This window comes from Dendrobates tinctorius, unplaced genomic scaffold (genome assembly GCF_039654945.1).
Source record: "Dendrobates tinctorius isolate UK_male_01 unplaced genomic scaffold, ASM3965494v1 ptg000035l, whole genome shotgun sequence".
Lineage (NCBI taxonomy): Eukaryota > Metazoa > Chordata > Amphibia > Anura > Dendrobatidae > Dendrobates > Dendrobates tinctorius.
Genome location: NW_027361703.1, coordinates 36,918,247 through 36,932,403, shown reverse-complemented (window position 1 = coordinate 36,932,403; position 14,157 = coordinate 36,918,247). Strand labels below are relative to the sequence as shown.

The 14,157-nt window shown below is 41.2% G+C and overlaps 1 protein-coding gene across 2 annotated transcripts in view; it reads left to right on the top strand.

The window, feature by feature from the left end:
- POT1 (protection of telomeres 1) overlaps positions 1-14,157 on the top strand; it is a 123,961-nt gene that overhangs the window by 90,272 nt on the left and 19,532 nt on the right. For both annotated transcript variants that reach the window (XM_073573418.1, XM_073573419.1), the window contains 2 exons: positions 3,717-3,849; positions 4,004-4,092. In XM_073573418.1, the coding sequence (XP_073429519.1) occupies positions 3,717-3,849; positions 4,004-4,092 (222 nt within the window). The remainder of the gene's footprint in view (positions 1-3,716; positions 3,850-4,003; positions 4,093-14,157) is intronic.

Below are 14,157 nucleotides of genomic sequence, written 5' to 3'. Positions count from 1 at the left end.
GTGTACTCCTGCTCTGTAGCTCCGGGATCGCTCCTGTGCTGTGCTTCCTGGTCTGGTCACATGGGCCCAAGATCCAGTCATATGATGCCACTTCACAGGATTTGACGTCACTTCAGGTCCTGTTGCCTGGAGATGAACTCTATAGCTCCAAGCTGCTCCAGCCACAACCCATCAAGGGGAATATCAACGTTTTTTGGAAAAAATATTTATGTGGTCAGTTTAAGGAGCGCTATGGCTGTAGAGCACACTGCAATGGATTAGTGGTAAACAAACCTTTTATTAGACGACTACGCGTTTCGGAAGAAGGTAGCAGTCCGCTGCTGAAATGCGTAGTGGTCTAACAAAAGGTTTGTTTACCACTAATCCATGGCAGTGTGCTCTATAGCCATAGCGCTCCTTAAATTGACCACATATATTTTTTCTAAAAAACATTATACTATATGGAGCACTCTTTGTGCTCATTTATACTGTATGGAGCACTTTTTGAGGCCATTATACTGTATGGAGGGCTGTAGGGGGGATTACAGTTGGAGAATCATACTGTGATGGTTTCACCAATGTTTATTTGGGGTATTGAGGGAGGGGGAGTACAGTGGGGTCATCATACCGTTCATCTGGAAGGTACTGTGAAAGAATTCACTGTAGGGGTATCATACTGTGTATGGGGGCACTTTTGTTTGCATCAAACTTAATTATCTTTATTATTCAAGGTTTTGTATCCTTAATTATTACATATATAAATTAGGACATTGGGCCATATGTTTTACTGATCTTACATAACATATTCCAATTTTTTATTCTAAGATCAATTAGTTAAAATGTACTTTATCCATGGAACAGCACCTTTTTAGTCTGTTTCCATATGAAAAAGTTAATCGTTATATTTGATAGACATTATTTTTAATAATGTTGTAGGCATTATTTTTAATAAATATCAAGGTTGGCCTGCGACTTTGTGCAAGCTTTCAATCTTGGCCCTCTGTGAAGTTGAGCTTGACATCCCTGGCCTAAACAGTGGAAACCCAGTTTTGAACACTACATCCCTCAGGGAATTTATCTAGAGGTGAGTTGAGTTGAAGTCACAGGTGCTTTACAGAATTAAAAACATTGGACCGTCAAAATTGAAAAAAAATTTGCGGCAAAATGTCATTTTAGCACCACATTTTTCATTTTCACAGCGGAAAAAGGAGAAACTGGACCACATAATTTGTTGTGCAATTTCTCCTGAGTACGCCGACACCCAATATGTGCTCAGAAACTCTTGTTTGATTTTTGGAGTGTAAAATTGTCTGGAATATATAGCGGACATCATGCCGCTTTTGGAGAGCCACAAAGGTTTCTAAACAGCAGAAACCCCCACAAGTGACCCCATTTTGGAAACTACACCCTTCGAAGAATTTTTCTTGGGGTTTAGTGAGCATTAGAGAATTGTAAAACACTGGGCTTTTTTCCACTAAAATGTTGTTTTAGCCACAAGTGTTTAATTTTCAAGAGGGCTACTAGTAGAAAATGGACCACATAATTTGCTACGCAATTTCTCCTGAGCACAACACCCAGTATGTGGTCAAAACTGGTTTCAGGAGGCACAGTGCAAAGCTCAGAAGGGAAGGCGTGCCACATGGGAGTACAGATTACAGTTTGTCCTGAAGTTTTCCTACCGTACTTCAAATCGCGTAGACAAATAAAACTCCTTTTCTCCTGGGTCCTTGGCTCTCTTTATTCTTAATTTTTATCCAGCAGCACAGCTTTTAGTCCATTATTCCTTGCAATTATTATGCAATTCGAGTAGCTGTTTTGAACTGCAGATCTATCAGATAACTATAGTTCACTGCTCCCCTACCCCATGCACAGGTTTTGTGTACAAGTGCACGCCTTATCATACAGCATGGGAGAAATAAAAAAAGGTTTTTATGGGCTATACATGGGGAGTCAGGGGGTTTCATAAGTAGTTCTGGAATGCATAGCTGACACTCAATTAATTCTTTACTTTCAGTGCACAAACTCACTCCAGAAGTTCATTGTGGATCTCTGACTGATCCAATGTTGTCCTAAATGACTAGTGATGATAAATATAATCCACCTGTGTGTAATCAAGTCTCCGTATAAATGCACCTGCTCTGTGATAGTCTCAGGGTTCTGTTTGATGCACAGAGAGCATCATGAAGACCAAGGAACACAACAGGCAGGTTCGTGATACTGTTGTGGAGAAGTTTAAAGCCGGATTTGGATACAAAATGATTTCCAAAACTTTAAACATCCCAAGGAGCACTGTGAAAGCAATCATATTGAAATGGAAGGAGTATCATACCACTGCAAATCTACCAAGACCCGGCCATCCCTCTAAACTTTCATCTCAAACAAGGAGAAGACTGATCAGAGATGCAGCCTAGAGGCCCATGATCACTCTGGATGAACTGCAGAGATCTACAGCGGAGGTGGGACAGTCTGTCCATAGGACAACAATCAGTCTTACACTGCACAAATCTGGCCTTTATGGAAGAGTGGCAAGAAGAAAGCTATTTCTCAAAGATGTCCATAAAAAGTGTCGTTTAAAGTTTGCAACAAGCCACCTGGGAGACACATCAAACATGTGGAAGAAGGTGCTCTGGTCAGATGAAACCAAAATCGAACTTTTTGGCAACAGTGCCAAACAATATGTTTGGCGTAAAGTCAACACAGCTCATCACCCTGAACACACTATCCCCAATGTCAAACATGGTGGTGGCAGCATCATGGTTTGCGTCTGCTCTTCTTCAGCAGGGACAGGAAAGATGGTTAAAATTGATGGGAAGATGGATGGAGCCAAATACAGGACCATTCTTGAAGAAAACCTGTTGGAGTCTGCAAAAGATCGGAGACTGGGATGGAGATTTGTCTTCCAACAAGACAATGGGCCCAAACATAAAGCAAAATCTACAATGGAATGGTTCACAAATAAACGTATCCAGGTGTTAGAATGGCCAAGTCAAAGTCCAGACCTGAATCCAATCGAGAATCTGTGGAAAGAGCTGAAAACTGCTGTTCACAAATGATCTCCATCAAACCTCACTGAGCTCGAGCTGTTTGCCAAGGAAGAATGGGCAAGAATTTCAGTCTCTCAATGTACAAAACTGATAGAGACATACCCCAAGCAACTTGCAGCTGTAATCGCAGCTAATCAGGTGGCTCAACAAAGTATTAAGTTAAAGGGGCCGAATAATATTGCACGCCCCACTTTTCAGTTTTTTAATTTCCACAAAAACTTTAAATAACCAATACATTTTGTGTAACTTCACAATTGTGTTCCACTTGTTGTTGAGTCTTCACCAAAAATTTACAATTGGTATCTTAATGTTTGAAGCATGATGTGTGGGAAAAGGTTGAAAAGTTCCAGGGGGCCGAATACTTTCGCAAGGCACTGTATTTAGTTTTCCATCCACATAGCCATATGAGGGCTTGTTTTCACACTGTTTTTAGTTTAATTAGGGTACTAAATTAATTAAGGTTGGCTTGTCCAGTAGTTCACATTCCTTTTAAGACCCAGCCAAACTAATTTCTTTAATCTAAACATTTTTATTACATGTTATTTTTTTCCTGTACTGACTTTGGAGTTTGCTTGCAGAATCGGGACTGCTCACATACACAGGACCAATAGTAAAAAGCAGAAAGTGACAAGTTCTCTTTAGGAACCATATACATCTGACATTACATACAGAATATCCTTGTGCTTATTCTAGGTGGATCTTTCATGGAGCTCTGTAAACTGTCAAGGCATTTTAACACTATAATACCTGTGAAATCAAAAGAAGAAAACTTGGAAGTAGACCTCTCGGCTCCATTTATTATTCAAGGAAACAAGTGGCTGTATGGGTAGGTTGTTCTTGATGGGCGAGATGATGCAAACTGCTTGTATGTTTCTCTTATAAAAGTCAGGAATTTGCACTCAGTTTATTACTAATTGTTAAAGAATTGTGTTGTAATGTTACTTTGTCAGTCTTTGCCCAGTACATTTTTTTCCTTTTAGGTGCATCACGTGTTCTAACATCAGGTCAATAGAGGAACTAAAATCCCTATCGCCGGGAGGAGGATGGGATGCTAAAGAAATAGCCAACGGTAAACAAGTCAGAAATGATTTTTTTTTGGAGTCCTGATGAAACACAAAAAATGAAAATGGGGATAAAAATTCAATCTGTTATTAATGTATTACTGTTTACTGCATAGTCATCCACAAACTATTAACTCCTTCATGACCTGAGCTTTTTTCGGTTTTGCGTTTTCGCTTTTCGCTCCCCTTCTTCCTAGAGCCATAACTTTTTTTTATTTTTCCGTCAATATGGCCATATATATGTAGCAGCTTGGTATGGATAGACTTAAAACTTAACCTTTAATCAGAAATTAAAATCTTGTATAGCGCAAATACCAGATAAAACAGTGCTCGTGCAAAAGTGTCAATAAAAGAAAAAGAACGAAGGCAACCTGTGCCAGGTAACGCCCTATTAATGTCAGAGTAGTGAACAGATTATTTTTCTTTAGTGTCTTATCGATCTGAGTATTAATATTCCAGATATACTGGCCCAACACACTTCAGCATATAAAGTGACACTTTTTAGAATTTTCAGTATCTTAACGGAAATTCCTGCAAAATTCTTCTTATTTCTGTATCACATAACATCAAACATATTCAATTAATGGGCGATAGTCGGGGTATCTATTGCTCCGCATCATTCCAAAATGCTATACCAGCATATCTCCCAGGTCAAAATGAAACATACATCGTGTCCATGGAATACCATAAATAATTCTTAACATATTACTCCATCAAATAGTAATCTCATGTTCAAACAAAATGTATGTTTATATACTCATCTTCAGGTGTATATATCCTGTACACCAATGCTTGTATAAACGCTCCTGATATGAGGTGGCCCCCAGCCTCAGCAAATTCTCATGCCTTCATTCATCTGGATGGCTTTATTCCCACATCGTTCTCCCAACGCGTTTCATCCATTAAGGACTCATCAGGGGAGTTATTAGAGTTTATTAGGAGACATAGCGCGCAGGCTACACCTTCACTCACTTTATATGAATCTGAGCACAGAGCGACATCCTCTCTGTTTCCGGACGCCAAATACGTCATTTCCGGTCCTTCCCCGTGTAATGTACCATCTCTATCTACGTGCCCCACTTCCTGGGTTTGGCTTAGGTCCGTTCACGTCACGTCCGGTCTATCCTGTTACAGCGCCATCACAACACCGCTCACGTGATTTGCGGTGTCCATAGCAACCTGACGCTGCATTATCTCTTAACCCGTACCTCCCAAAACTTGAGTACACGGGGTTTTAGCAGTTGTCCCCGAATTAAACCTATAATGGCATGATTTTCAAACTTCTTGGGAATAACTGCGTCTGGATTATATAACACTCAGTTTAAATTATTTCATTAGGTTACTGAGTACCCTAGTATGGACACCTTGCACAAATTCCATATCCAATTTATAAGCATTCAAATTTACAGTGGAAAGAGGAACAAAAGAAAGAAAATATCCATATTTACTTTCACTTATAAATCATCAGGGGGTCATTCTGGATTGTAATTGCATGTAAAAGGGGGACACCACGGATCCTCTTATTTTTAAGGAGTAGGAAATATAGAAAGGGTGCTCACTAGATCTCTCCCTATTATTCCCTCACTACCTGTTCCCTACCTCACGCGGAGGTTGGCACCCTAAAATCCTGCGCAAGTGGCGCCCCCACTCGTCGGCGGCTCTCCCTAGATTAAAATAACCCTATTATTTCCTCCCTACAAGAAGGAAGAAAAGGAGAGTATATCATTAAGTCCCTTAGGGTGTATTGTTTGCAAAGTAAAGATCCAAAAGGTTTCTTTTTGGAGGATATGTTTGTCCCAATCACCTCCTCTCTGATTTCTGGGAATTTTTTCAATCCCTATGAAACTGACCACTTTAAGATCTCCCTTATGTATCTGGTTAATATGATTCGCTACTGGTGTATCTCGTTTGTTGATGGTATCTCTATGATGCTCTCCTACCCTTACTCTGAGCTCTCTCTTTGTCTTGCCCACGTATTCTAAACCGCATCTGCACGTCATCTTATATATTACCCCTACTGATCTACAGTTAATAAACTGGTGAATGGGGTATATTTCTCCTGTGATGTTACTACAGAATTCATTATTTTTTTCAATCGAAATGCAGTATTTACAGTGACCACATTTATAGCATCCCTTTGGTTGGGTACCTAACCATGTGGTGCTGTCAACACTTCCTGGGGCAAAATGGCTGCGGACCAACCTGTCCTTTAACGATCGGCCTTTCTTATATGTAATCTGTGGATGGTAAGATATAAATCTCGTAAGATCTTGATCCATGCATAGAATTGGCCAATGTCTGTTAATTATACCTTTTATGTCATTTGCTCCATTACAGTATTTTGTAATGAATCTAATAGTTTCTTCATCCTTGTTTTTCTGTTTTGGGATGAGTAGGTCCTTTCTTTCTCTAGCTAGAGATGTCTTATAGGCATTCCTTAATATCCCATCTGGATATCCCCGTTCACGAAAACGGGATCTTAGGTCATCAGCTTGTATCTTATATCTATCCTCATCTGAACAATTTCTTCTCATACGTAGGTATTGTCCTTTCGGAATCCCTTTTTTTAGGGGGACTGGATGGTTTGACTCCCATCTCAGAAGTGAATTGGAAGATGTAGGTTTTCTATATGTTCTCGTTAAAAGGCGCCCATTCTCTCCCCGTTCAATCAGAACATCTAAGAACGGTAATCTGTGCGCATTAACTTCGCATGTAAAGCTAAGGCCCAAATTGTTCTTATTAAGGCCTTTAACAAAGTTGCAGAAACCGCTTTCATTGCCCTTCCATATAACGAACACATCGTCCATGTAGCGAAGCCACAGGACGATGTTTTCTTCTGCTACTTCCGAGTGCTCTCCGAAGATGGCATTTTCCTCCCACCAGCCCAGGAGCAGATTAGCATAAGATGGTGCACACGGGCTACCCATCGCGGTGCCCCTGAGCTGGTGGAAGTACTTGCCATCAAAGAGAAAAAATTTTTTTGTTAAACAGAATTCAAGGACCCTCATAACAAATTGATTATGTTCTACAAATTGCAGACCTCTCGTTTTCAAGTAGTAGTCCGCAGCCATCAGTCCCTTATCGTGGGGAATCGATGAGTAAAGAGCTTATACATCGATCGAGCCCATTATCATATTAGCATCCAACTCAATATTATCCAGCTTCAATAGAAGATCAGTGGTGTCCCGTGTATATGAACTCAAAGAAATTACAAAAGGTCTCAACATTTTGTCAACATATAAACCTAAATTTTGAGTTAGACTCCCAATTCCAGAGACTATAGGCCTTCCCCTTAGTGGTACTAGGCCCTTATGTACTTTGGGCAGGGCGTAAAAAGTCGCCACTACTGGGTGCACAGGAATCAAAAAGTCTCTCTCATTTTTGTCAATTAATTTCAAGCGAAAGGCTCCATCCACCAACGATTTTAATTCTCTAAGATAGGATTCTGTAGGATTATACTCAAGTATCTCATACCCCATAGATTTCTGCAACAAAGAGTAACACATTGTTCTATATTGGGCGACATCCATTATGACTGTGTTACCACCCTTATCTGATGGTTTAATTATCCTAGTAGTGTCCCTCTCTAATTCAAGTAAGCCATCCATTTCCAATTTGGTCAAATTACGGGGTCTCCGTTTTTTTGATTTTTCTAGTTCCATTAGATCTCTAGAAACCAAATTAGAAAAAACATCTATAGCGCTTATATCGTTACTAGTTGGTGGCATACGTTTACTTTTATTCTTTAGATCCGTAAATGGGCCTTCGCCATATTCATTGGGGTCTATATCTCCCAGATGATATAAAAATCTGACATCCCCCAAAAGGTCTTCATCAATACCCAATTCAGTGCAGGCTTTTTTATCGTCATTTATAAAATGTTTCTTCCATTTTAATCTACGTATGAACAAATTGAGATCCTTAATGGCTTCAAAGCATACAAAATCTGAGGTTGGGACAAATGACATCCCTTTACTTAGTACTGCCATTTGTTCTTTATTAAGAGGTTTTGAGGAGATATTGATAATTTGGTTATTCAATTGGGGTTCCGGGTGTTGAACCGGCTCCTTAGGGGATAATTCGAGTCTAAAAAATGTTCCCTCTGTGGTGAACCTCGGCCTGCCCCCCTCCCCCCTCGTGGACCACCTCTACCTCTGACCCTCCCTCTATTATTTTTATTTTTAAACCTCCCCTCGGAGTCAGAATACTCAGCCTCCGATGAGGAGATGTCCGTATCTTGTTGTCTATTTAATTTCGTGTTAGTAACCGTGTATGCCTTGTTGTCCCGAAATTCTTGTAGGTCTCTAATGAAATATTTATGCTTTCTTTCCTTCAAGTGATACTGAAATTTTTCAATAATGCTCTGTAGATTAGTTTCTTTAATAGAGAATTCAGTTTCTGCCGAAAACTTTTTGGTAACCTCTATTTGTTCTTTGAGACGTTCATTAATCATATTTAACATATACTCTCCTTTTCTTCCTTCTTGTAGGAAGGAAATAATAGGGTTATTTTAATCTAGGGAGAGCCGCCGACGAGTGGGGGCGCCACTTGCGCAGGATTTTAGGGTGCCAACCTCCGCGTGAGGTAGGGAACAGGTAGTGAGGGAATAATAGGGAGAGATCTAGTGAGCACCCTTTCTATATTTCCTACTCCTTAAAAATAAGAGGATCCGTGGTGTCCCCCTTTTACATGCAATTACAATCCAGAATGACCCCCTGATGATTTATAAGTGAAAGTAAATATGGATATTTTCTTTCTTTTGTTCCTCTTTCCACTGTAAATTTGAATGCTTATAAATTGGATATGGAATTTGTGCAAGGTGTCCATACTAGGGTACTCAGTAACCTAATGAAATAATTTAAACTGAGTGTTATATAATCCAGACGCAGTTATTCCCAAGAAGTTTGAAAATCATGCCATTATAGGTTTAATTCGGGGACAACTGCTAAAACCCCGTGTACTCAAGTTTTGGGAGGTACGGGTTAAGAGATAATGCAGCGTCAGGTTGCTATGGACACCGCAAATCACGTGAGCGGTGTTGTGATGGCGCTGTAACAGGATAGACCGGACGTGACGTGAACGGACCTAAGCCAAACCCAGGAAGTGGGGCACGTAGATAGAGATGGTACATTACACGGGGAAGGACCGGAAATGACGTATTTGGCGTCCGGAAACAGAGAGGATGTCGCTCTGTGCTCAGATTCATATAAAGTGAGTGAAGGTGTAGCCTGCGCGCTATGTCTCCTAATAAACTCTAATAACTCCCCTGATGAGTCCTTAATGGATGAAACGCGTTGGGAGAACGATGTGGGAATAAAGCCATCCAGATGAATGAAGGCATGAGAATTTGCTGAGGCTGGGGGCCACCTCATATCAGGAGCGTTTATGCAAGCATTGGTGTACAGGATATATACACCTGAAGATGAGTATATAAACATACATTTTGTTTGAACATGAGCTTACTATTTGATGGAGTAATATGTTAAGGATTATTTATGGTATTCCATGGACACGATGTATGTTTCATTTTGACCTGGGAGATATGCTGGTATAGCATTTTGGAATGATGCGGAGCAATAGATACCCCGACTATCGCCCATTAATTGAATATGTTTGATGTTATGTGATACAGAAATAAGAAGAATTTTGCAGGAATTTCCGTTAAGATACTGAAAATTCTAAAAAGTGTCACTTTATATGCTGAAGTGTGTTGGGCCAGTATATCTGGAATATTAATACTCAGATCGATAAGACACTAAAGAAAAATAATCTGTTCACTACTCTGACATTAATAGGGCGTTACCTGGCACAGGTTGCCTTCGTTCTTTTTCTTTTATTGACACTTTTGCACGAGCACTGTTTTATCTGGTATTTGCGCTATACAAGATTTTAATTTCTGATTAAAGGTTAAGTTTTAAGTATATCCATACCAAGCTGCTACATATATCTTGATCGGGATTGGTGAAATAGACCCTTGCTTATTTGTAGTGTTTCCGTCAATATGGCCATGTGAGGGCTTGTTGTTTGTAGGACGAGTAGTTTTACCATGTCGCTTACTAGAAAACGGGAAAAAAAATTCCAAGTGCGGGGAAATTGCAATTCCACACTTGTTTTTTGTTTTGCTTTTTTACTGGGTTCATCAAATGCTAAAACTGACCTGCCATTATGATTCTACAGGTCATTCCGAGTTCATAGACACCAAACATGCCTAGGTTTGTTTTTTATGTAAGAGGTGAAAAAAATTCCAAACTTTGCTAAAAGAAAAAAAATTGTGCCATTTTTCGATACCCATAGCGTCTCCACTTTTCGTGATCTCGGGTAGGGTGAGGGCCTATTTTTTGCGTGCCGAGCTGACGTTTTTAATGATATCATTTTGGTGCAGATACGCTCTCTTGATCGCCCGTTATTGCATTTTAATGCAATGTTGCAGCGATCAAAAAAACGTACCATATATATATACTCGTGTATAAGCCGACCCCCCCCCAATTTTGCCACAGTAAACTGGGAAAACTTATTGACTCGTGTATAAGCCTAGGGTGGAATCCATAGACTATGCCCCCATATGCTGCTCCATAGTTTATGCCCCCATATGGTGCCCCATAGTCTGTGCCCCCATATACTGCTCCATAGATTATGCTGCCCCATAGATTATGCCTCCATATGCTGCTCCATAGACTATGACCCCATATGCTGCTCCATAGAATATGCCCCCATACGCTGCTCCATAGATTATGCCCCCATATGTTTCTCCATAGTTTATGCACCCATATGATGCCCCATAGACTATGCCCCCATATGCTGCCCCATAGAATATGCCCCCATATGCTGCCCCATAGAATATGCCCCCATATGCTGCTCCATAGAATATGCCCCCATATGCTGCAAAAAAAAGCCATACTCACCTCTCCTGGGTCCATCGCCGCTGCCTGCCACTTCTTGTGTCAGTGACTGTTCAGCCAGCAGAGGGGCGGCGTGCACTAACCACGCCACCGCGCCCCCTGCTGCATAAACATCACTGACACAGGATGCAGCAGAGACAGCGGTGAGCAGCGATAGACCGGGGGACAGGTGAATATCGCCATACTCACCCATCCTGCCGCCGTCTCTGCAGCCTCGCTTCTCCACTGTCTCCCTTCCTGTCTTCAGCGGTCACGTGGCACCGCTCATTACACTCATGAATATGCGCATATTCATGAGTGTAATGAGCGGTGCCACGTGACCGCTGAAGACAGGAAGGGAGACAGTGGAGAAGCGAGGCTGCAGAGAACGCGCCAGGACTGGTAAGTATGATCTCTGGCACCCCCGCTCCCCCTCCCCCGCCGACCCACAGGTATATGACCCGTGTATAAGCCGAGAGGGGGGGGGGGGGTGCGGCTTTCAGCCCAAAAAATGGGCTGAAATTCTCAGCTTATACACGAGTATATGGTAATTCTGGCGTTTTTTAAATTTTTTTCTCGCTATGCCGTTTAGCGATAGGGTTAATCCTTTTTTTATTGCTAGATTGTGCGACTCTGAATGCAGCAATACCAAATATGTGTGTGTGTGTGATTTTTCTTTTATTGTTTTATTTTGAATGGGGCGAAAGAGGGTGATTTAAACTTTTTTTATATATATATTTTTAAACACTTTTTTTTTTTTTCACTTTTGCCATGCTTCAATAGTCTCCATGCTTCAATAGTCTCCATTGAAGACTAGAAGCTGGCACAACTCTATCGGCCCTGCTACATAGAGGTGATGAGCAGATCGCCTATATGTAGCAGAACTACTGACTTGCTATGAGCGCCGACCACTGACAACCATAGAGGTCATGTGACGTACGTCACCAGTGAGCGCATTTCCGACCCGATGGCCGGAAACACCATTTAAATGCCGCTGTCAGCGTTTGACAGCAGCATTTAACTAGTTATTAGCCACAGGTGTATCGCGATTCCACCCGCGGCTATTGCGGGCACATATCAGCTGTTCAAAACCGCTGACGTCCCAGAAAAGATATGGGCTCACCACTAGAGCCCACATCAAAGCGGGGGAAACCAACATCGGCGTACTATTATGCCTGATGTTGGTAAGGGGTTAATATAGTGACTAGAGATACTCTAATTTATGTGAAATAAGCTTGTAACACTTAGTATAAAAAATAAAATAACGCTTTTAGGGGCTGCATCCACCAGGTTTATTTATTCCAGTCTGCATCATCTGTCCCAATGCCATGTAAGTAATCAAGCAGCACAGTCTGCAGCCAAAGCCCCCCAAATCTGCTCTTGGGGACTGCACAACACGCTTTACAAACCGTACATTCTGTCCTCAATTCTACTAAGGTTGCTTGTTAAATCCCAGAGAACCCATTTAATAATGCATAAAACACAGCGTTAGCTGGATGTCGCTGGCACTCTCATCACATATTCACTTACACTAAATGTACTTCTTAGTTGTTTACTTTCTAACCAATAAACGTTTCACAAGGATTTTGTTCTACCGCTAATGCTCTTGGATATTTTACACCTCTTATTCCTCATCAGACCCCGGCAGATAGATTTTATTTTTTGGCCACTGAACCAGTCGACCTGTAGTGCCCTATTTATCTGACACGTGGAATTCAGGTGCTCGAGTTTCATGGTCTGTGTATTAATCACAGTTCCCACACTGTCCGCAGGTCTATGAACCTCCTAGTTCAGTCAGGAGACACTCAGTAAGTCCAGACATCGCAGTCCATATCCATATGTGTCTGAATACAGCCCTACTTGTTGAAACCAATACACATTGTTCAGCTAATGGTCTATTGTTATGAATCGCCTTGAAGAAATGAGTTCAGGAGGTGCACTTAACTCCTTAGCGGTTGTGCACACACTAATGAATTCTAATCCAAACAGTGTGGCTGCCGGCTGTGTTGTTAAATGCTGTGATTTGCGCTAGTGCTGATTTCAAAAACTTAACCTTTTTAGATGCCTCTGTCAATCATGACAGTTGGGCATCCGTTCTATTGCTCATTGCCCTGCTTATCCCAAACCCCCTCCATCCCTGGAAAACATTCCATTCTCATAGCAGCCAGGGGCCCACGATGTCTATTCTATTGACTGTCATGCAGTCTCAGGTTCAAGTCTCTAAGACTAATAAGTTGTAATATATATAATATATATACTCGTGGTCAAAATCGTTGGTACCCCTCGTTTATTGACAGAAAAAACCACAATGGTCCCAGAAATAACTTGAATCTGACAAAAGTGATAATAAAAATCAAAAATCTTTGAAAATGAGCAAATGAAAGTCAGACATTGCTTTCAACCATACTTCCACAGAGTTTTTAAAAAAAATAAAACTCATGACTGTCAAGGCATATTTCATGGGTTTTATTTTTTAAAAATTCTGTGGAAGCATGGTTGAAAAAGCAATGTCTGTCTTTCATTTGTTCATTTTCATAGATTTTTTATTTTTGTCAGATTCAAGTTATTTCTGTGACCACTGTGGATTTTTCTGTCATTAAACGAGGGATACCAATAATTTTGACCACGTGTATATGTGTATTATATATAATATATTGTAAGACAGCGTTTACTGCTTGTGTTGGGGACACTCGCTTGGCAACGGGATTAAAGCACAGGCACATTTTTCTCATGAAAAAGTCTTATTTCGGTTTATTTGGGCATCATAAACCACACCATAGGCCATGTTACACTTCACAGACCTAACACATACTCCTTGGCACGTCACAGTTCACGGCTTAACTCCGCAGTCACTAAACACGCCGTACCTCTCACTTTATCTTGTTACCGTGGGTGTCCGTATGCCGAACACTTCATTAACGTCCACGGAACACAACAAACACCAACAGTCTGTTCCAATGGCAGATACTTCTCTGCTATTATTATAACCCCCTTTCTGGAGTTACCTTCCCGGAGCTCCTGTTCTACAAGATGATTCCTGTCAATCCTCTTCCTGGGGAAGCTGTCTTACTGGGATCACTGTCCTTGTGACCAGGGCACTCCCAACAGTCCAGGCCCTCAGAAGAATGGTAGCTTCCTGACGCAGTGCCGTCCCAGACTCTGCACATACGACCTCTCCATGTGCTCTTCAGCAAG